This window comes from Ostrinia furnacalis, unplaced genomic scaffold (assembly GCF_004193835.3).
Source record: "Ostrinia furnacalis isolate ACB-3 unplaced genomic scaffold, ASM419383v2 OfSCF2414, whole genome shotgun sequence".
NCBI classification, from domain to species: Eukaryota; Metazoa; Arthropoda; class Insecta; order Lepidoptera; family Crambidae; genus Ostrinia; species Ostrinia furnacalis.
The window spans coordinates 331670-358596 of record NW_021132653.1 but is presented as its reverse complement, the minus strand read 5'-3'; the positions used below and the strand labels follow the sequence as shown (position 1 = coordinate 358596).

General features: G+C 38.2%; 2 protein-coding genes across 2 annotated transcripts in view; both read right to left on the bottom strand.

Moving 5' to 3' along the window:
- Positions 1-265: 265 nt before the first annotated feature.
- On the bottom strand, positions 266-12447 carry LOC114355483 (titin). The gene is made up of 5 exons (XM_028308346.1): positions 11916-12447; positions 2681-3595; positions 2511-2598; positions 1312-1504; positions 266-745 (listed from the first exon to the last, which is right to left on the bottom strand). The coding sequence occupies exons 1-5, from the start codon at positions 11934-11936 to the stop codon at positions 586-588; spliced, it is 1377 nt and encodes a 458-aa protein (XP_028164147.1). The 5' UTR covers positions 11937-12447; the 3' UTR covers positions 266-585.
- A 6571-nt stretch (positions 12448-19018) lies between these two features.
- Positions 19019-26927, bottom strand: part of LOC114355472 (uncharacterized) — a 20566-nt gene continuing 12657 nt past the window's right edge. The window contains exons 19-22 of the mRNA XM_028308319.1: positions 25805-25998; positions 23534-23728; positions 22118-23446; positions 19019-21016 (exon numbers count right to left, since the gene is read on the bottom strand). Coding sequence (XP_028164120.1) covers positions 20841-21016; positions 22118-23446; positions 23534-23728; positions 25805-25998 — 1894 coding nt within the window. The 3' untranslated portion in view covers positions 19019-20840. The remainder of the gene's footprint in view (positions 21017-22117; positions 23447-23533; positions 23729-25804; positions 25999-26927) is intronic.

Below are 26927 nucleotides of genomic sequence, written 5' to 3'. Positions count from 1 at the left end.
TGACCTCCTAAAATCAGTTAAGACATTAGTAGAACTATTGCTAGTACCGATAGCGTAACGACTGAAGTGTCTCAATGCCATCGACAATATTGGAAGTTATCAGCATAAATTGTTTGCGCTTACAATACATTGATAGCCTATCAATTGCCCCTTGAGTATCAAAAGACCGACGGGTCGCACCGTTCTAATGCCGATTTTCCGTAAAGGATCATAAGACTACCGGCGGTCGCGTTTGTTCTGGCGACTTTAAGTTCTTATACCTAAATTTTTGTATGGACATCTTTATTTCACAGATCAACATATTTATCAGCAATACCAACAAATAAAAAACAATAAATTCCATCTTGGAGTGGTCTAATAATGTTTTACATCATTTTTTGTTGCGTTATCTCATGTTTACATTACGGCGGCCATTAAATAAGTTTTCCTTCTCTTATCTGATACTCAAGGGCGCATCTCATCGCATCTCTAGCTATGTCTATTTCTGTAGGCCAAAGATGCACGCCATCTTATCGATTTATCGTTTAAAACATCGATAAGCTTTTATCACGGCGCGCTTCCTAGCCGTGGNTAGCCGTGACTCGTTCACTCCTTGTTCTCCTCCTGCGTGTCGGCCTGGAAGCCGTGTTCGGGGTGCGCCCTGTAGTTGACGACGCGCAGCTTGCCGTGCTTGTCCATGTAGCCGTAGTGGCCGCGGACGAGGCCGTCGTTGTCTCGCTCCTCGTAACGGAACTGGCGGTTTTTGCTGTTAAAAACATAAAATAAGTTATATTTATACGTATTGCTGTGACACATGTTTTAGAAAAATACCACTTTGGGCGCCATTAACTACTAAAACTTCAACCACACCAACGCGTGCAGATAGCTATCGCCGGCGCGATCAAAGGCCTATGACATGTCGCGCGACCTATGACAGTTCACGCGATCTGTCATTGGCCTTTGATCGCGCCGGCGATAGCGATCTGCATGCGTTTGGCGTGGTTGAAGCATTAGAGACAGATTGACGAAAAATTAAAAAGTGTGCACTGTCCTAAAATCCATATTACATTATTTCATTATAACAAAACAAAAATATACTTTACACAACGGAAATGAATATTTTTTTTAATATACCCATACAGAATACATAGCTTTCTCTATGCAGAAATTCCGCCGACTTTTAGAGGCATGATTTATGTTCCCTGAACTTCTCTGTTAATGTTTTATGGATTCTGTATCCACAAACCACTCCATGATAACAACCAATGAACAGCTATAATTTATAGAGTAATGAAAAAAGATTCCAGTAAGTTTAATATTGGTTTGGCGTACCCTTTGCCAGTGTCGTATCCAAACTGGTAACTGTGCGGTCCTTTCATTCCATGCATGCGGAACTCAGTGCGGTCGTCAGGTGCTGGCGGCGCTTGCGCATGGTTCTGTGGGGGTGGAGCCGCGGTCGGTGCAACTCGGATCGGCGCCGGCGCCGCCGCGGGCACCGGCCTCAATGGCACTGGATATGCGTTATCTGGAAATACGGCGGTGGAATTGATTTATTATCATAGTCAGGTCATTAGGGTACACGTTGGAAGCGGACGACATGAGGCAGCAGCAGACGACGTGTCGCAGCGACATTATACTGGTTTCTATGTATTTCTATGAAATATCTACCATTCGTAGTAAGCGACACGTCGCGTCGCCTGGAAGTATTTCATAAAAATACATAAAAAGTGACGTGTCGCGGCGACACGTCGTCTGCTGCTGCTGCGTGCAGTCGGCTACGAACTTGCAACTTTACTCTCCACTACGGAAACAGAACTCTTCAAATCTAATCAAAAAGTATTTATTCAGTTATGACAAAAATAATTAAAATAAACGTAGTCTGGGGGCACTTTAAATTTTAATGTCTCCTTATCTTTTGGACCCTACCAACCAGTCACGTTAGCCAAAATCGATAAGTCGGTGATGCTTCCACAATAAACGTACCTATAGTTTCAAAGGCTGCTGTTGTCTTTTTCACATAGACAATCTCATGTAGAACTCGAAAAATCAACAGAGTGGCCACATAAACCCGACTTCGGCTATTGACTCCCCCGCTCTTTGTTGCTTTGTAGTTACATCAACAGTAATCAATTTGTATTGAAAATGAACTAAGTGTAATTTATTTTTATATTATAAATCGTAATGGTTCATGCTATTGTTTGGCAATATCAATATTAAATCTCACTTCCGCGGGAAAGTAGGGTAATAAACATACAAATTATTTATTTACTTGCGTAATAAATTTGGTTAATCATACGCATTGTTATTAAATCTGGGTCAGTTTGTAAAGCTAGATTTCTTTTTCACACTACATACTGTGTAGATAATTGTTTCATATTAATCACAATTTTCGATCTCACTTTCATATAACTTACATCGCTCTATAATTTAAATAAGTGCTGAAATATCATTTCCATATCCACCAAAACGTTTGTTGTAAAGTTTGATAACTTTGATAATAATTTGCATAATATTAAGGTTACTTTACATACGTCCAGGGTATCTGTAGTGAGATTCCGAAGCGTCTTGTTCTGTCGGTGGTACGGGCACGTATTTCTCTGCTGATTCGTCTTGTTGTTCCTGTAACATCATTTTATATTAGTATCTATTGTATTCTGTATTCTTAAATGTTAGAATACTTTGAATTTTCATTACTGCTTACCTGTGATCCTTCAGCTTTCAATTTTTGTTTTTGTTGAGCAAGCTCGTACTGGTATATCCTCTTCTCATCAATTGGCGTCAAATTTACACCATCTATGCTTGGTAAAGGCTTGAAATACTTTGCAGGTTTTGCTCTAGGGACCTCTGAGAGTGCCTCGTCAGCAAACTGAGCTATAGGTATCGGCACAGGTTTGAAACTTCCTTCGTACTTCTTTGGGTAGATTTTTGTTGGTTTTTTGTATTTACGGATAAATTGTTTTGGTGGTAAGAGATGCGGAGCAATGGGTTGTTGGTGGTCCAAGTAATGTTCACCTTTGTTTGCAGATAGTTTTGGAATGTCATACTGGTGATCTATTTCTTCTGCTGGCAACTCCAGCTCTTCAGAGGGAGTTTGAACCGTGTACACATTTGGCGCGTCTTCTGCCGGAGGTTCAAGTTTCACAGACGGTATGGGTACAACAAATCTGTCTGTGAGCACTTTTCCAGACCTCGGGTCTTGTATAACTTTGAATGGTATGGAATCATTGGCGTTGGAAAGAAATATAGGTATTGCAGCGCTTTGCAGTTTCGGTGGGAGCAATTTGACCGGTTGATCCTGCGGTACAGTCTGTTGAGCTATTGGGTACCAATCGGATTGTTCTCCAGACTCCGTGGGTGCGTAGTAATACCCTGCTTGTTTATCAGCGGACGGTGGTAACAGGTAAGTCGCTGGCGTCACAATTGAATCAGGCAAGACTTCTTCTTGTGTGTGAGGATTCGGAGGAATCAAATAGCTATCGACACTCTCATCTGAGGTATAGTATATCGGCTTATTCTGAGTATCATCCGTCTTTACTTCTGTATCATCCTCCGATTCATCTTGTTTTTTATCTACAGGAACTTTAATCGCGACTGTAGACAGAATTAGCGGCAATATCTGAAATAAACAAAGTTTTTGTAACAATTACGACAGTTAAAATTGAATCGTTTCAAGCCTTTAATAAAAATATAAAACCTAATTGACCCAAATGCCAGCTTAAAATAAAAGAGCGATCAGTAAAAAGTTGATAGCCTCTATTGGAGCACATCACGTAATCTTCAATCACAGTAACTGTGTCACAACATCACAACGCGAAGAAAAGTAACTTAGATGTTTACAAGCAATAAAACACCAGACATTGTGCAGTAGGTCATTACCTACTTAGCTTAGTACCGACCGAGATCTAATTTTCCTTAACTTTTTAATTAGGTGTTCAAAGAATCATCTAAAAATTACTTGATGTCCTGTCATTTGTACATAATTTAAATCATTAAGTGGGTCCATTTTGTTTGTATTATACGTAATAGCTCCATTTTTCACTCGTACTTAAACGTTGTACTACTTAAAGCGTGACGGGAAATGAACACCTTCCTAACATAGCGCTACCAGGTAACGATCCGCTGTGACATAAGAATCGACAGGAATTGTAGGAAAAATCTCCGATATGTAACGTAATGTTGTGCAACATCCTAGAGCCAGTTGCCCACCCACTGCTTCACTAAACTATAAGAAAAAAAGGTCTGATCACGAACGCGAGAAATGGACCGTGTACGGAAGCTATCTTTTTTTCTGGTCGATGATGCAAGCTATAAATAAACTTGACCGAAGTTTACCTGCCATGGGCTTTACAAAACATTAGGATCTGCAATTTCAAGGTCTGAAGAACATGAGTTGTTGACCGTATGCGGGAGACGTATTGTGACAGCGTTTATAGAGCACTGGCCGTGAGGTAATCGGGAATTGAGTTAGGATACGGAAGGTAAAGGATTTGTGGTGTTGGCATTTTTAAGAAAACCCCGATAAAATTGTTATTCTACTTTGCAGCAAGTCTCACACGAAGCTTATAGGTCCGTATGGAATTACAAAAATAGTCCCTGTCGAATAGATTAAGGAAGTTATTAAAGTATAGGCTTAATCCTGAATCTCGATTTCCATCATCGTACTTAGTCACTGAAATAATGTAGGAGCTATAGCAAGCTTAGCTACAGCTATAGCAAGGTCGAAAAAGTCAATTTGTTCAGGCAATTCTATAAATGTAAATTCGCAAAGCCCTAATTCGCTTAGTCGGTTAGGTAGAACACATAAATTAAAAAACCGGCCAAGTGCGAGTCGGGCTCGCGCACAAAGGGTTCCGTAGCAGCAAATATAATAAACTTATTATGTCAATTTAATCAACCTATCTCAAAAACTATAAGAGATACTTNGTCTCCCCTAAAGACCGCGAAAGTTCCCCACAATTACAATTTACGCACAGGTACAACTGGCCTACGGTTTGTACCCGCCGCAATCCACAGGGTGTTGTTTGTTAAATATATCGCACTGGCCTAATAGTCCATTATGTCCCCGAGCCTGTTCCGAAATGGCCGGAGGTAAACAACGGCATTGCCCTTTCTGCAGTAAATATCGCTTAATCTCGCACTATCGGGCCTCGATAGTGTACTTTCTAAATCCAAGTGGTCCCTAGCTGGAAGATTTCTGGCAAGGTCGTTATTGGGACTAGTGACCGATAATTTGGCCTAAATTGGGTTTCGGTTTAATTTTGGTTATGGCAGCGAATGCTGTGAAACTGGAAAGGACTACTTGGTTCGGCACTATTGCACTTGGTTGGAAGGATATAAACAATGTTTTGTAGCTTAAAATTCGTTTGTCTTTAAGATTTTGACCTCCCTAGCCTAAACGGTTTGACTATCTAATTTTAGTACGTGGGTGATCAGTTAAATTAGTTTTGTAAGTTGAAAAGACAATGCTTATAAATAATTAATTTAAGTTAGGTAATTAAGTCCCACACAACAAACAAAAAGTCTAGAGTTCTAGACATAGAGACGCTCATAGCACACCTATCTAGGTTTTCGCATCTGCGAACAAAACAAAAATTGGACGAAAAATATTATTTTCAAAATTGATCTAAGCCAGCAGAGAAAAATCCATTGGTTAAATGATTCTCTTACTTTACGCGTTATGTCTACATTTTCCATACGATGACTGGAGGAAACTACATGTTTCCTAGATAACATTTAGAGTAGTGCGCCTACTCTATCGTTGATTTTTAGTTGGCCGATAGTTGTGCCCGATTTTAAATTGTATGAAGAATCGGCCAAATTGAATCGGCGTAGTGTGCGCACTCCCATACATGCCCATACTGATCAACTGCCCGACTAAACTATCGGCCGACGAAAAATCAACGGTGTGCGCCTACTCTTAATTTTGTGTTTTCCGAAATTGCCCGAAATGTTAATAAAGATGCGTGTAAAAGAAAAAACAATGACAAGCTGTACGGTTATCAATAAATTTTAATGTATGTTGATCACTTTTGGCCATTTAAACACATATGGATGTTAGTGAACAATAGGTTTTTTTCGGGAAGACTGTAGATGATAGATAAGTACTTAGGCAGTACCCGCAGCTTCACATTGCAATAAGTGACCGGGGAAAGCTCGCTACCTCAAAAATAGTAAAAATACTAATATGAGACCGATGAGACGAAACAGAGAGAGCTATCTACAAGTACGGATAAAGAGACAAATCACTTTGGAAGCTCAATGTGGAGCAGGATTACTAAGAGGGCGACCCTAAATAAATTTCGGCCAATAGCCTGGACAAAGGTTCGGGATAGATGGTTAAACCTGTAGGTCTATAAAAGGGACCATTCCGCACTTAAACAGGCTATTATACTTTTAATGGCTTCTTAGCTATGCACCAAGTAATATTGTAATCGGACGAAAGTGAAACTAATAAACTATGACTAAATAAATTAAATGAAAGTAAAATTCTAGAAATGCCCTTGAGTTCTGCGAACGTAACTAAGAAACATCGTAGCTATAATAAACTTTTGCTTGGTTTTAAGTTATTTCTATTTTTAATTAAAACAATGTTAAGTTTAAGTTAATATATGACTAACAATAGTAGGTATATCTACTTATTACACATAAAAATATGTACAAATATCTTGATCACTAAGTATTCGTTAAATCAGAAATTACCTATTAGGAACTTATCATAATAATGGTAATAAAAATTATAGAACGTAACCATACATAATAGTCAATACACTTGCATGTTAGTTTCCGTGCTTTGCTAAAACTATGTTGTAATTAATTGATTTTAGTTTTTATTTTAAATACTTCCGGGGATAATAGGTACTTAATTTGAGATTAAAAAAAGTTATTGCTTCAAATAACATTAAGTAGGTACNCTACGGAACCCTAAAAAGGTCTGATCACGAACGCGAGAAATGGACCGTGTACGGAAGCTATCTTTTTTTCTGGTCGATGATGCAAGCTATAAATAAACTTGACCGAAGTTTACCTGCCATGGGCTTAACAAAACATTAGGATCTGCAATTTCAAGGTCTGAAGAACATGAGTTGTTGACCGTATGCGGGAGACGTATGTATTGTGACAGCGTTTATAGAGCACTGGCCGTGAGGTAATCGGGAATTGAGTTAGGATACGGAAGGTAAAGGATTTGTGGTGTTGGCATTTTTAAGAAAACCCCGATAAAATGCTTATTCTGCCTTGCAGACTTGAGACTTAATCTCACACGAAGGTTGGAAAGTTTGTAAGGAGTGACATAAGTAGCCCCTGTCGAATAGATTAAGGAAGTTATTTATAGAATCAATTCTGAATCTCGATTTCCATCATCGTGTCACTGAAATAATGTAGGATGTAGCGATAGCAAGGTCGCAAAAGTCAATTTGTGTAAATTCGCAAAGACCTAATTCGCTTAGTCAGTTACACACAAATTAAAAATCCCTCAGTAGAACTAGATTCCTTTGTAGGTACTTTCTAATTTAACAAATAGTGCTATCTATTGTATTGGTCCAGATAATGTTATTGATAGTAGAAATGGTTTACTTTCAGTGAAAATTTTCACTTTCCCCAACTCCATTGGATACGGGCCCGGAACTTAACAGAATCTGGTTTAATGGAGTTAATCGAACGATGTCTTTTATAGATCGCCTCGCACAAACTGGTTGAACTCTGTTAAAGTGGTTTACTTTTGCTGCTTATGTTATCGGGAAATCGTTATCTAGAGATAATTAGGTAGGAAGAAAAGGGTGAATGTGAACCGTGCATGTATGCTTGCATGCTTCCTATAAAATTGCGGATCATATAATTTTAGTACCTATGCACGCCAATAAACTAATGTTTCATGAAGAGGATGACGATGAAAATCTAATGAGGCAGAGACTATAACTATTAAAAATGTTATAAATAAAAAAAAGCACTGCTTCCTGAAAACAATAACATGGGCAAACAAGCAAGTACATTCATTATTAATTTTACGAAGATATTTTCCTCTTAAATCTTTTTAATTGGCATGCAATAACAAGCGTCAACACCACAATTTGTCCAACAATAGTTGTTTAACTGGCGTATTGTGGTCAGGGCTAATGGAGCGGATGGCGCGGACTTTCTAGGACTACCTAGAAAGTCTAGATCTCGAGGTGGTCAGATAGGCAAGCGATCCTACCTACACAGATCGCGTTTACTCGGTTAAAGATAGGCTACTTTCTCATGCATATTTATGTCTGGCGCCACTTTAGGCTCTATAAATAAGATGTGGAATGCAAAAACGGAAAGTTCACAAATGGATGAAACGATACGACAAAACGCCTTTTTCAAGGTTTCCCTTCTTCACGTGAAATATTTCGGGTAAAGGAAGGAAGGCAGTTTGAATACCTACGCGTCAAGATTTTTAAAAAATGATTTTTCTGATTTTTACCATAACTTTACTTATCTTACTTCCTACATGGAGAATTCCCACAAAAAGTGTTGAATGCGTGTAATGTGAGTAATTAGGGAGTTACTTACAAAAAAATGTAAAGATCGGATCGTACCTACTAGGTATCTTAGAATATTTTGTTAATTTAACTGGCCTAATTGTATTAATTTCTAACTTATTCGTAAGTATGTCACCAAACAACAGTTTTTCTATTGTGTCTGGTTTAACGGCACGTGAGAGGATAATTGCGAGTTAACTTACTGAAGTCATTAGCAAACCGACCCCTGTAGTTACTTAGTTAGGTGGTTATTCAAAGATTGGAGACACACCGCCCCAGTTTTTGAAATAACTTAGTTACCGAATCGCGGGCAACACCATTCGGTTTGTAATTTAAAAAGTTACACGAGTTTAAGTCACGAATGATTTATTCAATTAGTTTGCAAATAGAAACCTTTGTCATTGTAATGGAAGTGTAATTCTCGGATAGTTTGAATAGCGTTACACAAACGCCTCAAAGCTTGTTTAACACACGCATGGAAATTATACTTAAACGAATTACCCAAAAGAGCTGTTCTCTTTTGAAGTTAGTTACTAAAATAGTCCAGTTTAAACTTTACTACAGTATATTATTATTTACCGAGGAATGTTTCCTTCAATTGAAACGCCGGACTAATTCCACTTCTCAGTCTCATAAGTAATTATAATTAAAATGACTAAATATGGTAATTTTAAGTAGGTAATTAAAATTTTAGTAAAATATCCTAGGTACTTCGTTTATGTTTTTGAATTGTCCGATATTGATGTAAATTAAATACTAAAATCCATAAATATCTTACCTATATTTTATGAATTGCATTAAATTCAAAAGTTATAAAGAAACAAGTGTCATATTTCACGCCATAAAACGTGACCTAAAGACCGCGAAAGTTCCCCACAATTATAATTTACGCACAGGTACAACTGGCCTACGGTTTGTACCCGCCGCAATCCACAGGGTGTTGTTTGTTAAATATATCGCACTGGCCTAATAGTCCATTATGTCCCCGAGCCTGTTCCGAAATGGCCGGAGGTAAACAACGGCATTGCCCTCGCAATCTAAAGCCCTTTCTGCAGTAAATATCGCTTAATCTCGCACTATCGAGCCTCGATAGTGTACTTTCTAAATCCAAGTGGTCCCTAGCTGGAAGACTTCTGGCAAGGTCGTTATTGGTACTAGTGACCGATAATTTGGCCTAAATTGGGTTTCGGTTTAATTTTGGTTATGGCAGCGAATGCTGTGAAACTGGAAAGGACTACTTGGTTCCGCGCTATTGGACTTAGGTACTTAGTTGGAAGGAAGGAGACAATGTTTTGTAGCTTAAAAGTTATTTACTGAGATTTGTCTTTGAGATTTTGACCTCCCGTAGCCTAAACGGTTTGACTAATTTTAGTACGTGGGTGAAAAGTTAAATTAGTTTTGGAAGTTGAAAAGACAACGCTTATAAATAAATATTAATGGTAGGTAAACAACAAACAAAAAGTCTAGAGTTGTAGACATAGTGCTGATAAATATAAATTATAAATTAACTTTTGTAAGAGACGCTCCCAGCACGCCTAGATGTGAACAAAACAAAAATTGAACGAAAAATATTATTTTAAAATTGACCTTAGCCAGCAGAGAAAACCATTGGTTAAACGATTCTCTTACGCGTTTATGTCTCTACATTTCCATACGATGACTGGATGAAATTACATATTTCCTAGATAACATTTGATTTTGTGTTTTCCGAAATGTAAAAGAAAAACAATCTATACTTATAATAAATCTGTAGAGAGCTCAATTCTGTACATGAAATATATTTTCAAAATAACTATCAGGGAGTGATTAGTGATCGATACTGATGCCATAAATGCAATCAGTAAAATTTTTGTCTGTCTGTATGTTCCTTATAGAAACAAAAACTACTTGACGGATTTTAACGAAACTTCGTACAATTATTCTTCACACTCCTGGGCAGGTTATAGTTTACTTAGGAATTCCCACGGGAACGGGAATTAGCGGGAAAATCCTTTTGTATGAAAAATCTAAACAGCTTAAGTTAGACGCTTGAAATTTGGCATGCAGGTATGTTAGTAAACTTAAAGCTTAGTTACAACAGGATATTGCAAAATTCCCACGGGAACGGGAGTTAGCGGGAAAAAACATTTGTATGAAAAAATCTAAACCGCGTAAGATAGATGAAGGGGGTAAAACGGGATCCACGCGTACGAAGTCGCGGGCGGCCGCTAGTCTATACTAATATTATAAATAAAAGCTGAAGAGTTAGTTTGTTTACTTGAACGCGCTAATCTCAGGAACTACCAGTCCGATTTGAAAAATTCTTTCAGTGTTAGATAGCCCATTTATTGAGGAAGGCTATACAATACCATCACGCTACGAGTAATAGGTGCAGAGCAAAAATGAAAAATGTTGCAAAAACGGGTTTTCACGCGTACGAAGTTGCGGGCACAGCTAGTGATCAATAAATGTATGTTGATAACTTTTGGCGATTTAAAGACATGGATGTTGGTGAACAATAGGTTTTTTTTTCGGGAAGACTGTAGATGATAGATACTTAGACAGTAGGTACCTGCAGCTTCACATTGCAATAAGTGGAAAAGCTCGCTACCTCAAAAATAGTAATATGAGACCGATGAGACGAAACAGATAAAGAGATAACGAAACGAAACAGATAGGTACGGATAAAGAGACAAATCACTTTGGAAGCTCAATGTGGAGCAGGATTACTAAGAGGACGACCCTAAATAAATTTCGGCCAATAGCCTGGACAAAGGTTCGGGATAGATAGTTAAACCTGTAGGTCTATAAAAGCGACCATTCCGCACTTAAACAGGCTATTATACTTTTAATGGCTTCTTAGCTATGCACCAAGTAATATTGTAATCGGACGAAAGTGAAACTAATAAACTATGACTAAATAAATTTAATGAAAGTAAAATTCTAGAAATGCCCTTGAGTTCTGCGGACTGAACTATGAAACATCGAAGTCATAATAAACTTTTGCTTGGTTTTAAGTTATGCCTATTTTTAATTAAAACAATGTTAAGTTTAAATTAATATATGACTAACAATAGTAGGTATATCTACTCCTATTAGAGAAAATTGTAAATTACTTAGCTGTAACATAAAAAAATGTACCTACAAATATCTTGATCACAAGTATTCGTTAAATCAGAAATTACTTATTAGGAACTTAGCATAATAATGGTAATAAAAATTATAGAACTTAACCAACCATACATAATAAATAAGTAGTCAACGCACTTAATTGCATGTTGGTTTCCGTGCTTTGCTGAAACTTTATGCTGTAATTTATTGATTTAAACTAGTTTTTATTTTAAACACTTCCTACGGACGGACTATGATGAATACCTAATTTGAGATTTTAAAAAGTTATGGCTTCAAATAACATTGNGTAGGTACTTACTCATTATTTAAACAAACTTTACTTACCATCAATAACTGCAGCTTCATATTGGATCCTTTCTTAATTTTTAAAGCACTATCTCTTAGGTTTAATTACTTTAAAAACACTTCACAAATATTATTAATATTTTTTAAAGCTTCAAAAGATGTCGCCGCAGCTTCCCGCCCAGAACTGCAATGCGCTCGCGCTCACCGTTCATAATAATGGCAGCGGTCGGCCGTTATGCTAACATTTTATATAACATCGCAATTCACCAACAGCATATAGATTCAATACTCGCTACGTTTGTTTTGTTTTACACGTTAGATAATCTAAATAGCGCCCCCATCATAATTTCTGTAAGCATCCATGCATGAAATTATCACAATTTTGACTAATTAAGTTTTTACATTGCAAAGTATCATGCGTAAAAAACAGTTTTCTGGCTGATTAGTCAAATCTTGAGACACTTGCCCAATTCTAAAGTAAAAAGTACAAAAGTAGAGGCTGTTCTATTAACCCGGGGTTCTGATTACGCGTTGCATTTATTGCACCACGTCATAATTAAATCCAACTTAGATTGGAAATTTTATTTAGATTCTAAGTAGGTATATCTTCTGTACGATGAAGTGTTTGTCTTGTTGATCAACCTTCACTATTTAATATTTTGATTATTTGTTTGTTTGGTTGAACGCGCTAATCTCAGAAAGTACCGCTCCAATTTGAAAAAATATTTTTGTGTTGCCCTGTTATCGAGGAAGGTTTTAACTTTTAAGTTATACATAACATCACCATACAGCCAATAGGGCTGGAACAGTAAAGAAAAACGTTGCAAAAACGGGAAAAAATATTGAAACTATTTTCACGCGTACAAAGTCGCGGGCACAGCTAGTTAAAGAATGAATAAGAGTATTAGTATTACAAAAACTGGTTAACCCCTTATGATAATAAACAAAACAACATGAATACATACACAACAAATAAGTAGTCCAGCGGCGCGGCGCGGCGTCGCGGCGGGTTTCGAATCCGCGTTCCTCGGACTTCGATTCGGCAAGTCCGACACCGCACCATTATTGGACTATAATTGTAAGTAAGTACATAGATAAGTATTTAATAGATCCAATAGATCATTTTGTACCAAACAAGTATACCTAATTAACAATTGATAATAAGTAGACCTTACTTCCTAATTGGTAAAAAAATACCACAGTTATTTTCAGCCTAAATAACTTGAAATCCAGTGCATCGTAAATTAAAATCATAATAAGTTTGCTTGATATTTCCGTTAGAAATATTTCAGCTCACAAAGGAATTACTCAGCCCAATTTATAACCATGTAAGAATAAGCAGCAGCTTAGTTTTAAGCTTAGTAGACTAGCATAAGCCCATCCTATGATCCTAGCTTAAAATTTAGTTAAATCCCGTTTAATCGTCCCGTCTAATTTGTCGCGTGCTTTTACGCATTGTTGATATTGTTAATAAAGTGTTACATTGTTGAAATAAGTGATACCTACATTGCATTCATAAATAACAGTCAAGTTGAATAGCAGAAAGTTTTTGTCGTCCGTCTTGAGGTCAAGCGTGAGACACGCGGGCGTTGACCAAAAATTTTAATTGTTGATGTTTTATTATAAGTTTGGTCTAACGAATTATTAACGATCTAGCAATATTTGTTTTTAAGGAATTACTAGAATCCTATTATGGCGCTTAATTAACCTTGAGCTAGAAATTCAGAAAGGCATGTTAAAATCATCTTTATCCTCCAAGTTGAACCTACACAATTTCATCATTGAATTTCATGATAGGTATTATTCATTGTTGTAAGGATTTTACATTTTTTCTCGGTCTACCTACTTACCTACTAATTAACTTAATTAAGAATTTGAATTAAGTTCAAAGAGCTTCAGTGATTCGGGGTGGTGTCTAACTTTATTCACCTATTGTTTTTCTACACTTTAAAATTTTAGGACCTGATAAAGGTAAATTAATATGACTTTTGCCAAAATTACCAACTTCAATTCAGCTATTTTTTGTTTATTTTATAAACCAAACGAACAATAGAGTAGGACACGGAGATTATAGCAATAAAATAGACTGCCTACATATCAATAGCCGTAAAATTACAGGCTTAGGTACATTTAATAATTATTTACATAGATCAAGATCTTGGTTGTTAAATGTGACCGCGGCAACGGTCAGTCCGTTTGTGGTCAAGTACAGTCGACTGCACATCGGACTACAAAATTTTGCTGCAAAATCGCTCCTATTACAACTGATATAAAGGTCGCATTGTTTGCCTTGATATGCCGTCGTCTGCATATGGGTGCTTTGAGGCAGCAAATGTTCCCACAGGGGCGAAGGACGCGCAGGGCATAATGCTCGGAAGTTGTATGTATTTTGATACGATCTTCTACCATTTGATATGCAAACTTAACAGTTTTCAACCTGACCTGACCGTGAAGACCTTCAATTAAATTTAAACTAAGTATTTTGTAACTTTGAAGATTACCTAACACTGGAGTTTATGGTTTATTAGATAGGTAGGTAAAAGGATTGTCTTCACTGTCGCAATGGGATCTACTGTATTGACAGTGAAATGTTGTTATACTTAAATAAATAAATAAAATAAATAAATCATAGCCTGTAGCATAGAGTAACTTGTATACAGGATGGAAACGTTAAGTGATCTCACTCGATTATTTCTAAACTATACAAGATATTAAAAAACTGGTTACGAATCCTGAAAGTGCTTCATGAGCTCTTTCAAACGGTACCAATAATAGGTTACAGAATAAACTGGATCTATCTGAAAATTCAATGTTTCCAGCTTCCATACTAAATGTTTGCCAGACATACATTATCAGAAGTGTATTTTTTTTTATTTGATAATAAACTCTTAAAATAATCACGTAAATTGTATTCTTATTTAAAATTATTCCTAGAAAACATTGGTTTTAGGCTTTACTTGCTATAATATTGTCAAGAGATGAATGTCATGACTGTGGTAGTACTAAATGTATGGATGAAGGAAACATTGAATTTTTGGATAGATCCAGTTTATTCTGTAACCTATTATTGATACCATTGGATAGAACTTGTGAAGCACTTTTAGAATCAGTAACCAGTTTTACGACATCATGTGTAGTTTTTTAAATAATGTGACTTTACCAAATGTATGGAAGCTGGAAACATTGAATTTTCGGATAGATCCAGTTTATTCTGTAACCTATTATTAACACCGTTTGATACAGCTCATGAAGCACTTTCAGAATCAGTAACTAGTTTATTGATATCTTGTAATCATACCCAACTTCTGGCCGAGGGGGAAGTCATGCCCAGCTTATGACCTGGGGAGAAGAGGGGGGCGGGGGAGCCATACCCAGCTTCTAGGCTAAGATTAAATAGATTTCCAAGAGGGAGCAGCTGTCCTTTCCTGCAGCAGCTGGCCCGCCCATGGGAACGGCCAATTGATAGGTAGGTACGTAGGTTTAACTCAGAAAAACTAAATAACAGGTAGGTATTGCGTGTACATCGAAATGATCTTCATAGCAATGTCTTGTAGCCTACGCAGAGTGTATCTGCCTCAGCTATACCTTATTGTTAGAAGTAAATAAATTAATACTTATACATTTTTATATTTTACTTGAAAGAAGATATGACTCTAACAACACTTATGAACACTTTATTTGAATAAATCGCCAAATATACCACCGCGGAGACCCCAATCGCGTCTCTGCGTTCCATTGAATCGTATGAGCGTATGGATTTTTGCGTTATTTTTCACAATTTCTATTTTTAAAAATTACCTATCGATAGCTTACTTTATTCTGATGAATAAATGTTATTACAAGTTTTTCTCTAAAACTGATAGTTTGGCTAGAAAAAAATATTTTCTATNTCATAATTAAATCCTACTTGGATTGGAAATTTTATTTAGATTCTAAAGTAGGTATAACTTCTGTTCGATGAAGTGTTTGTCTTGATCAACCTTCACTATTTAATATTTCGTTATTTGTTTGTTTAGTTGAACGCGCTAATCTCAGGAAGTATCGCTCCAATTTGAAAAAATATTTTTGTGTTGCCCATTTATCGAGGAAGGTTTTAAGCTATAACATCACCATACAGCCAATTAGTAGGGGCGGAACGGAACACCAAAGAAAAACGTTGCAAAAACGGGAAAAAATATTGAAACTATTTTCACGCGTACTAAGTCGCGGGTACCTACAGCTTGTTAAAGAATGAATAAGAGTATTAGTAATTCGTATTTACAAAAACTGGTTAACCCCTTATTATAATAAACAACATGATATACATACACAACAAATAAGTAGTCCAGGGGCGCCGCGGCGGGTTTCTAATCCGCGTTCCTCGGACTTCGATTCGGCAAGTCCGACACCGCACCATTATTGGACTATAATTGTAAGTAAGTACATAGGTAAGTATTTAATAGATCCAATAGATAATTTTGTACCAAACAAGTATCCTAATTAACAATTGATAATAAGTAGACCTTACTTCCTAATTGGTAAAAAAATACCACAGTTATTTTCAGCCTAAATAACTTGAAATCTAGTGCATCGTAAATTAAAATCATAATAAGTTTGCTTGATATTTCCGTTAGAAATGTTTCAGCTCACAAAGGAATTACTCAGCCCAATTTATAACCATGTAAGAATAAGCAGCAGCTTAGTTTTAAGCTTAGTAGACTAGTATAAGCCCATCCTATGATCCTAGCTTAAAATTTAGTTAAATCCCGTTTAATCGTCCCGTCTAATTTGTCGCGTGCTTTTACGCATTGTTGATATTGTTAATAAAGTGTTACATTGTTGAAATAAGTGATACCTACATTGCATTCATAAATAACAGTCAAGTTGAATACTTAGCAGAAAGTTTTTGTCGTCCGTCTTGAGGTCAAGCGTGAGACACGCGGGCGTTGACCAAAAATTTTAATTGTTGATGTTTTATTATAAATTTGGTCTAACGAATTATTAACGATCTAGCAATATTTGTTTTTAAGGAATTACTAGAATCCTATTATGGCGCTTAATTAACCTTGAGCTAGAAATTCAGAAAGGCATGTTAAAATCATCTTTATCCTCCAAGTTGAACCTACACAATTTCATCATTGAATTTCATGATAGGTATTATTCATTGTTGTAAGGATTTTACATTTTTTCTCGGTCTACCTACTTACCTACTAATTAAGTTAATTATTAAGAATTTGAATTAAGTTCAAAGAGATTCAGTGATTCGGGGTGGTGTCTAACTTTATTCACCCATTGTTTTTCTACACTTTAAAATTTTAGGACCTGATAAAGGTAAATTAATATGACTTTTGCCAAAATTACCAACTTTAATTTTTTTTCAGCTATTTTTTGTTTATTTTATAAACCAAACGAACAATAGAGTAGGACACGGAGATTACAGATTATAGCAATAAAATAGACTGCCTACATATCAATAGCAATAAAATTACAGGCTTAGGTACATTTAATAATTATTTACATAGATCAAGATCTTGGTTGTTAAATGTGACCGCGGCAACGGTCAGTCCGTTTGTGGTCAAGTACAGTCGACTGCACATCGAACTACAAAATGTTGTTGCAAAATCGCTTCTGTTACAAGTGATGTAAAGGTCGCATTGTTTACCTTGATATGCCGTCGTCTGCATATGGGTGCTTTGAGGCAGCAAATGTTCCCACAGGGGCGAAGGACGCGCTAGGGCATAATGCTCGGAAGTTGTATGTATTTTGATACGATCTTCTACCATTTGATACGCAAACTTAACAGTTTTCAACCTGACCTGACCGGGAAAACCTTCAATTAAATTTAACTAAACCTATTTTGTTACTTTGAAGATTACCTAACACTGGAGTTTATGGTTTATTAGATAGGTAAGTAATAGGATTGTCTTCACTGTCGCAATGGGATCTACTGTATTGACAGTGAAATGTTGTTACATAAATAAATAAATCATAGCCTGTAGCATAGAGTAACTTGTATATATGAGAGCAACCTGTAGCAAGCGGTTCTGCGCATTCTCAAAAAAAATGTACATACGAGTAAGTTTGTATTTTGTAGCGGAAAAATAAGTTAACTAGATAATTCTGCTATTTACTACTAAGACTACTATTAAGACTTTCATCTTAAATAAATAATGCATAAAAATATGTAATTAAAATGTGTAAAGGAAGTTGATTAATGGTTAACTTTCGATCTTTTACCTATCTACTCCGCAATTAAAGCACTCTATGAACTGTTATGAGAAAATCAAGACAAGATTTTGAGATTGCAAGTCCTAAAGGGAAAGGTCAGTGGCCACAAGCTAACTTCTTGTTAACCGTTGCTGCACAATGCACATTTCAGATAAAGGGGTCGATTCTTATACAAATTTAGACAAAGTGTCATTCTTGATTGGAATGCAACGGCCTATCCGTTTGAACAAGGTACGTCATTTACGTCCGTTTATAAAAACTGCATCAAAATCGGTTCAGCCAAACGCGAGATAATCGCGGATAAACATAATATAGATGACATTGAGAACCTCCTTTTTTTTATGTCGAGTAAAAAATAATCGGTCACGAATATTTTGGATGTTGTCTACTCGCAATAAGTATCGGATTCTTGACTTGATTGGGATTGGAAAATCATAGATTTTTTTATCATCATAATCATCAGAAAACAAAATTGCACAAGGAAAATCAACAGATAAATGACTGCTCATGGACATGTCGTGACTAATTTATGAGGTAGATAAATAATTGCAGCCAAGAAGACCATTATTTTTTTTATTTAGATCTTTACGATCAGTAGTCTTCGTTATATCACTTATTTTTTATTCGTTTATTAAACATAATCTACAAGTACCTATGTTCTTATTGTACGGGTATTTTCATCTTTGTGATAACTCGGTATCGCAATGCAACGCAAAATAATTGTACCTGTATTCATCCCAATTTTCACAACTCCGTTATTGCGAACTGAAATGATTTCTTCGAAAATAACTGCAAGGTCAATAAGCCACTGATTGGATATTTTTGAAATTGATTGAGTTTTATCAATCATTTTATATTCTTGTGTTACACTCTGGCGAGTTTCTTCACGATTCACTTAGCGGAAATAGCTTATGAAATAATAATGAAACGACAAGTTACTGTTTATTGATCTCTTTATTGGATATCGCCGGTACAATACTATCTGATCAATTTAAAATGCATATTAATGTATCACTTCGTAATGCCGAAATATTTGTACACAGGACAACAAACGAAAAAAGTATTTAAAAAAGAGAAACGCTTAAAAAATATAAGACGCTAACGCTTCTACTTTTTGTCTGGTGTGCTAGAATCATCTCATTCAATAGATTATGTTTGGCGTAGATTCTCATAAGCCATAATCACAGTGGCAACGATATGTTGACTGTTATTAATCGTCATAAAGTTCATAAATCGATTCATAGTCATCAATGCAATACGACAATGTGTTATGATGTACGTTCTAATACTTTTAATATTGCATACGCCCAAGACGTTTATTACATTGTATTTTAAAACAAGTCTTGAAACACTAGTAGGGAATCATTTAAAATTAATCTTAAATTATATTTTAATCTCTTAAAAACTCCAACTTCGTATACACGCAATGAAATAATACTGCTAAAAAATGAGATTTAAGTATTGTGACAATAGTAATGTTGCCACACGGGCCAGCGCCGCTGCAATTATACACCGAACCATGTGATTGCAACGGGCATTTTTTTTAATTTTATAAATTCACAACGGTCATTTTATCACGAAATTGCTACCTTATAAAAGTCATCATAAGAAATTAGACTATGTCCAATCAACAACCTCCAACTTGGCCTTCGTTGCAAAGTTATACAATGCTCAGAAGAAAAAAATATGAATTTCTCATGAACGAGTCAGCGGCACATTTGTACACGTGGCGGTTTTTTTTTCTTACAATTCATTTCGCGAACATTGTCCTTCATTTAAATTTCGCTGATTTTAATACTATTCAATACTACCAGATAACTGACTAGGGATGTAATATTAAATGTTTATCCTATCCTAAAAGAGATTATTATTTGTAGATTACTTGTCAAATATGCCACGTGGATTTTACTTTTGCGATGTCTCGTTCAACGAAATTAAATGAAGTACAAGTGCATTTGATTTTAAGGTCACACACCAAATAAAAAATAGAATAATACGTTCAAAAGTACATATAAAATGAAATTTCACACTCAGATCATATCACTTAAAAACGAAAGAATTGAAAAACATAGATAAATAGTCTATACATACAGTATTTTGTTACATACTTATTATGTAAGTTAACACATATCACGGGTCTGTCGAATGGTTAAATGAGAACTAACTTCTAAGATATCTATAGGCGCCTATCTAAGCTAAAAATTAGTTTGATAAATATTCCATACACGCTATACTCGACTTAGGTCTAAATCAGCAACTTATCACATCCATCGACCAATCCGGAGTCACAGTAATGGAAACATTTCACTAAACTAAACATCGAATCACTCGCAATAATGGGGTTGAATATGTACTTTCTACATTCACTGGCTATTTTATATAAATAAGAAGGAATTTAAAATTTATTCACAATAATATTCGAATTCGTATATAAGAAAGTAATCGCGTACACTTATAGCACTCTAATTTACTTCGAACATTAATAAGTACTTAAACGAATCAATTACTTACGACGTCCCATCACTACAACGAGACGCATAACATGTTTTTATCTTATGAAGTAGGAGATAATTCCGAGTCAGAGCGATAGGATAATTCATCGTTAGTTTCACGAGTGACCGTGAACATTTAACCCACACCGAACACTTCACACGTAGCCATTCTTCGACCTGAATAGGTCAACACTCGATCACATTTTAGCGATCGTCAAGGTTTTAAAGCCACACTACACTACGCTCAAGTCAGGTCGGCGCCTCGTTACCACTGGGGGTTGGGGGGCAGGTAGGAATCGGGGGCAGGCGCGGGCGCCGGCGCGGGCCCCGGGGCGGCGTATGGCGGCGCGGCGCCGGCCGGCCCGTAGCCGTAGTATCCCGCGCCGCCGTAGCCACCGTAGTAAGCCGGATTGGGGTACGCCCCGTAGCCCATCCCGTACCCTGGTAATAAACACAATTGATATAATGCTTAATTCAACACAACATACATCTGTTTCCGCAATTTATTACACCGATCTTGTCGCGACGAGGAAAAATGTCAAATGGATTTTGTGAAAAATATTATTGGCAGGTAGTTGCTAATTGCTCATAAGATAGGCCCCCTCAATTGATATTTATTGTCCGTGGTGATAATCTTTTCTTAAACCTTTGTTTGTCACCTGTCATCCGCTTTGCAATGGAGGGAAGTCGAACCTTAATTTCGAACTCCTCCTATGTTCTTCTGATTAATTTCGTTGCGGGTCCAATGACAGTTTAACTTTCCCCCGCGACAAACTTGACCTTCATTGGTTGGGTTTTTGTGGCGGTCGAGCTGTAGATCCTGGCTAAACAGGAGTTGCAGTGGTGGGAACGAGAGGTGGGAATAGTCCCGTGGTAATAAACACAAATGGTAAGTAAAATTTATATTACAATATTCAAATCAGAAATGAGATCCGTGAACGAACTAAAGCCGCTGACATAGCCCGACGGATTAGCAAGCTGAAGTGGCAACGGGCAGGGCGCATAGTACGCAGAACTGACGGCTGATGGGGCATCAGGGTTCTGGAGTGGAGGCCGCGTACAGGAAAACGCAGAATGAGACGTCCACCCACAAGGACCGACGACATCATAAAGGTAGCAGCAGGAAGGCGCTGGACGCAGGCCGCTACCAACCGGGCAGCATGGAAAGCATTGGGGGAGGCCTATGTTCAGCAGTGGACGTCCTATGGCTGTGATGATGATGATGACATTACAATATTCAAAGACTTCTATCGACTTTACCATGCTACTTTATTGCGCACTAAGTTATAATCGAGTATCAAGTCTAAACTAGCTGATAAGTATCAGATTATGTCGATTGCGAGCAAACGAAATTAGACGTGGTGCAAGCCCACGGATTGTTTTAGGTAACTGCACAGGGTTCGCTGTGTCTTTATTCGAAACAGGTTGTCTAGTCTAGTCAGTAAAATTTAAATCTTTGGTGTTATTCATGAAAAATGTTATTACGAGTACTCTGTATTATAATCGAGTATCTATACAACTAAAATATCTATTTTAACTTACCAGGATATTGGCCATAAGGGGCATCAGGCGGAGCGTTGGCAGTAGGATAAGGCTGGCCGGGGGCCATAGGTGCTTGCGGATGCGGCATGCCGGGCATCGGGCCGGGCAGCCCGGGCGCCTCGTGACCCATGCCCGCGGGCAGAGGCTGCGGCTTCCCAGGAATCACGTGCCCACCGTGCGGGTACGACATTCCCACCAGTCCCGCTTCGGGAGACATCCCCATAGGCGGCCGACTCATCAACCTCTGGGACCCAGAACTGTCTATCGGCGCCACCGGGGCCGTCTGCTCCGGCTTCCTCGGCTTCGGCACGTTGTTACTCGTGGGCCCGAGCAGACTGGACACGCTGTGCGACATCCCCGCGCCAGCCGCGGGCTGCCTTTCGCTTATTTGAGATTCGATCGCGTCCGGTTTGCTCGGAGATTTCTTCTTCTTGCTCTTCCCTGGTCTCTCCTCGCTGTTCGGCGAGTACGACTGCGTTATGTCGTCCAAATTTCTGCGGAAATCGGGCAGGCTTTCCTTCGTTAGTGTACTGGCGGTTCTTTCTAATTGAGTCAAGGAGGATTCCGTCTGCGGTCGACTACCGGGACGTTGATGCCTGTAGTTCTTTAACAAATTGATCTTTCTCTCCACAGGCTCCATGCCGTGCGAGTCTAGTTGCTCCATTGTGGGCTGTTGCGGCGCCATACTGCTAGATTCGGGAGCGTTATCTTCACTCATTTTATTTGTATTTATATTTTCTAAGGCCTCCTCTGTAGGCAATTTTTCATCAGTTGTTAGCACAAGAGGTTCATTAGGTTTTTGCTCACTTTCACTTGTTGGCGTATCTTTATTCACAGATGCACTTGGTCCGCTTTTATTCGATTGTTTACTAACACTATCTTGGGACTTGGATTTGGATGACGGTTTTGTATTATTCTTACTATTTGATTCTTCCTCATCACTGTCCAAAACCTGAGTATCATCTTCAGAGTCTATGTCCATTTTTGGAGCGTTGGAGTCACTGTTCTGTTCTGTATCAGACTTTTTAATTTCTTTGGGTATCTTGGTTATACTGACCGATCCTGGGAGAGTAGGTCGCAACAGTCGTCCCGGATTGACTGGTGATCTAGGCCGCATATTAGAAAATCCTCTCAGGTCGCCTAATCTGTTTCTGATTTCAGCTATTTTCTGTCCTGGCAACATCGGACGCACCATTTTGTTGTGGCCAATTGGTCTTGACATCACTCTTTGATAGCCTGGTCTAGGGCCTACTTTAGAGGTAATTGTGATAGCCGAATTGTTCTTGAGTGAGCCTGGTATGTTTGTAGATGACGGTCTACTGCCCAATACTGCAATGAATAAAAAGACAAAATTATTATAATTTTAAGGCACGACACGAAAATGTTTAAGTATTATGAAATGTAGTTTTTACATACCTTTCTTTCCTACAGGACTGTCCTTGTTATCTCCGCCCTTCTGACCCATGCCCTTGAAGGAGGTCTTGATAGCGATGATTTTGCCGGACTCCAGCTGCATGTAGATGCCCTTAGGCGACTTCAGCACCATCACCCGCTGACCCGCTTTCAGCACGATGTTAGTCTTCTCAGCAGAGTTGGTTGGTATCACCACATCTATAAAAAAAGGTAAGTATTAACATCGAATTATAGAAGTTATAATAAAACGATCATTTACTAGTTAAACCTAAACTCTTGGAACGTAAGGAATGAGGAAATAAATAGGAGAAGTTAAAAGAGTACGAGTCACGGGACTACTCCCACCTCTCGTTCCTGCGATTACAAGGGTACCAGGTTACAAACGTGAACCGTAGGCATTTGTACATCCTTGGATGACCTTATATACTTTATGATCATCAGTGATTTAGAATATTAACGGTGAATATTAAGAATTTTTCGGCTTTTACCCGTGGTCCCCCCAACATGTCCCCAATTTATTTTAACCATGGTCCCACCGCACTGAGTGTGTGATGTGAAAATATTATAAAGATGTTATGGTGCCGTACCTACCTGTAATTATTTTCTATATTAATTATAGATTTTTTTTATAATATTATAGATACCTAGGTGACAAGCAATGTTTGCCACTTAGTGGGGGGGAACACGGGTAAAAGCCGGAATTTTTAGATCGGTCCAGTATTTTCGGAGACTATTCAATGCAAACAAAGGGTCAAATATTTCCTGATTATAACATTAAAACGGGACCTCTCAACTCCTGTGTAGCCAGGATCTACAGCTTGTCCGCCAATAAAAACTCCACCAGTGAAGGTCAAGTTTGTCCCGGGGGAAAATTAAACTGACATTGGACCCGCAATTTAATCAGGAGAACATAGGAGGAGTTCGAAGTTTAGGTTCGAACATTAGCTAACATTAGTGTAGATCAGGGGTTTCCAATCTTTTTCATCCCGCGGCGCAACTACAAACTTAGTAGTTTGTCGCGGCGCCCTACCCTTTGAAAAGATAAGTCGAAAGACGGGCGGGTGAGGTAGGATATAGATAAGTACATCGCGCAAGAGAACAAAGCCACGATCTAAGGTCTTACTCAGAATTAGTACGTCATCGATGTATACGAGGATTTCGCCAGATTGGCTCTCAAGCAACGCGACGTAAAGGATTGACTCACGGCGCCCCTCTTTACTTTCGACGGCGCACCAGGGCGCTACGGCGCACACTTTGAAAACCCCTGGTGTAGATGATTGACGAGGCTGCCGTCCGCCGTGCGGACGGTGCGATGCTGTGTTGGGCTTCGCTTATAACATTAGTGTAGATGTGTCATCTCCTCGATCAACGACGTCATCATGGATGGCTAGGGTGATTTCTAGCCATCAAGGCCGCCCAACAGCTCGTGCAAACTAGCACCACTTCACTCCAACCGATCTACCGTCCTCGCCGGCGAAGACACGCGCCGCGGTCCCCTTCGACCCGTCCCTTCTTCNCCTTCTTCTCGCGGTATCGACACGTGGCCGGCCGCTACTCCCCAAACCTATGTTAGGTTACCGTCACCCAGCAACGCTCTAGGCCGAGGGCCGAGCCCCACTCGGGGGCGCCCTTAGGCTCGTTGCTTAAATTTTGAGATTGAGAGCCGCTCACATCTATCAGCAAAGTCATTCCGGGCTTTGCTTATGATATTAGTGTAAATACACTGGTCATCACAAAAATCGACCCTCCCGCGACAAGCACATTCAAACGTATGCATCCCCACTTCCCACCAATATTGGCACCATTTAAAAGCCTAGTTCTAAACTTCATTTCATTAAAGGAAAGGTTTTTACCCCAAATATGTGTCTGTAGAAGAATCCAGAGTCACTTCTTCAAAAAATAGGTAGTTACGCTTGAGCCAAATTTTATGGCTATAAAACTGTTAAGTTGGGATTAATCGCTATCCATCTGTTAAAGAGGACACGTGAGATCATTATTTGGTTTTATAACCATAAAAATTGGTCTAATTGATCCCAGAGGTGAGCCCAAAGTGAGGTCTTTTTTCAAGTCACATTTATTGTATACGTTAAATAATATTAATCGTAAATTAAGAAAATTAAGAAATTAAATTTGTTTTTCTTTATGGATATTTATTGGGCTTTCAAAATAACACCAATATTGTTGGGGCACCATGATTGTGTCAGTAGGAACGAGTTTTCTCGTAAAACGTAGGTGTGCCGATTTTTGTGATGACCAGTGTATGTCGGTAGTTACCGAGCGGCAGCGTCATCTCCTGCGCCGACATGCCCTGGCGGCGCCACACGTCGGCGGGGATCCAGCGCGCGCCGTGCTGCATGGGCCGCACGGAGGCCACGGGCCGCTGCACGAGGCTGCCGTCGGCCGTGCGCACGGTGCGGTACGCCGTGGTCGGCTTCGGTGCTAGCGCCGCCTTCTTTTCTAGCTCGTATCTGGAGTATTGGACGGTCAAAGTGCTTTTATTGGCAAAATTACAGTTATAGCCTGACCAGGAACATAAAAACCCTCGCCATGTTGCGGAAAACTAATGGTACTAATTTCTTTTAATGGCAACAGTAACTGAAAACTTCATTGACATGTCACCTTGCATGTCAGTCTATTGCTGTCAAAGTGCAAACAAAGTTTATTTTAAATGTGCGCAATTGGTTTTATGAATTAAATTGCTGAAATGTTTTTATAGTCGTTAAAGAAAAGTGGTTCACAATGTGTTAAAGTATTTGTCGAAGAGAAATACTAAGGGTTTGGACAATATTTTCATAGAATAATGTTTCCGACAAAGGTTGTCAAATTGACTGACATGTTTATCGTATAGTACAGTCCACTATGAAAATTAGCTGTGGTTTGTTTCAACTACCTATTTTAAAATTTTTTGTCACTTTCTAAGTGTTGAATTTTATGGGATTGGGAAAGAAGTACAGAGTTTGAAGCGTTCATGAGCAGACATTGCAGTTGAATATTCAAGTTCTGAATTTGATTATTGATGAATAATAAAATAAATTCTACTAGCTCGATTGATGGTTTCATTTAATTTCGTTAATTTATGAAAATATCAAATTAGCCCATAATCCTGAATCCTGATACATAAAGTTAGCCTATTAATTTAACACAGGTACGACTGTACTCAGTGTTGCACTATCAAATGCAATTGACGCGCCTCTATGCCAGGGTTTTTATGTTCCTGGTCAGGCTATACGGACAAAATGAGGGCTATCGTTTTTATACTTAACTAGCGGCCACCCGCGACTTCGTACGCGTGGATCCCGTTTTACCCCCTTTTCCCGAATTTTCTTTGCTATAAACCTCACGGAGCCCGAGACCTTTCCAACGAATGCAAAACCGTGGAAATCGGTTCGTGCGTTCT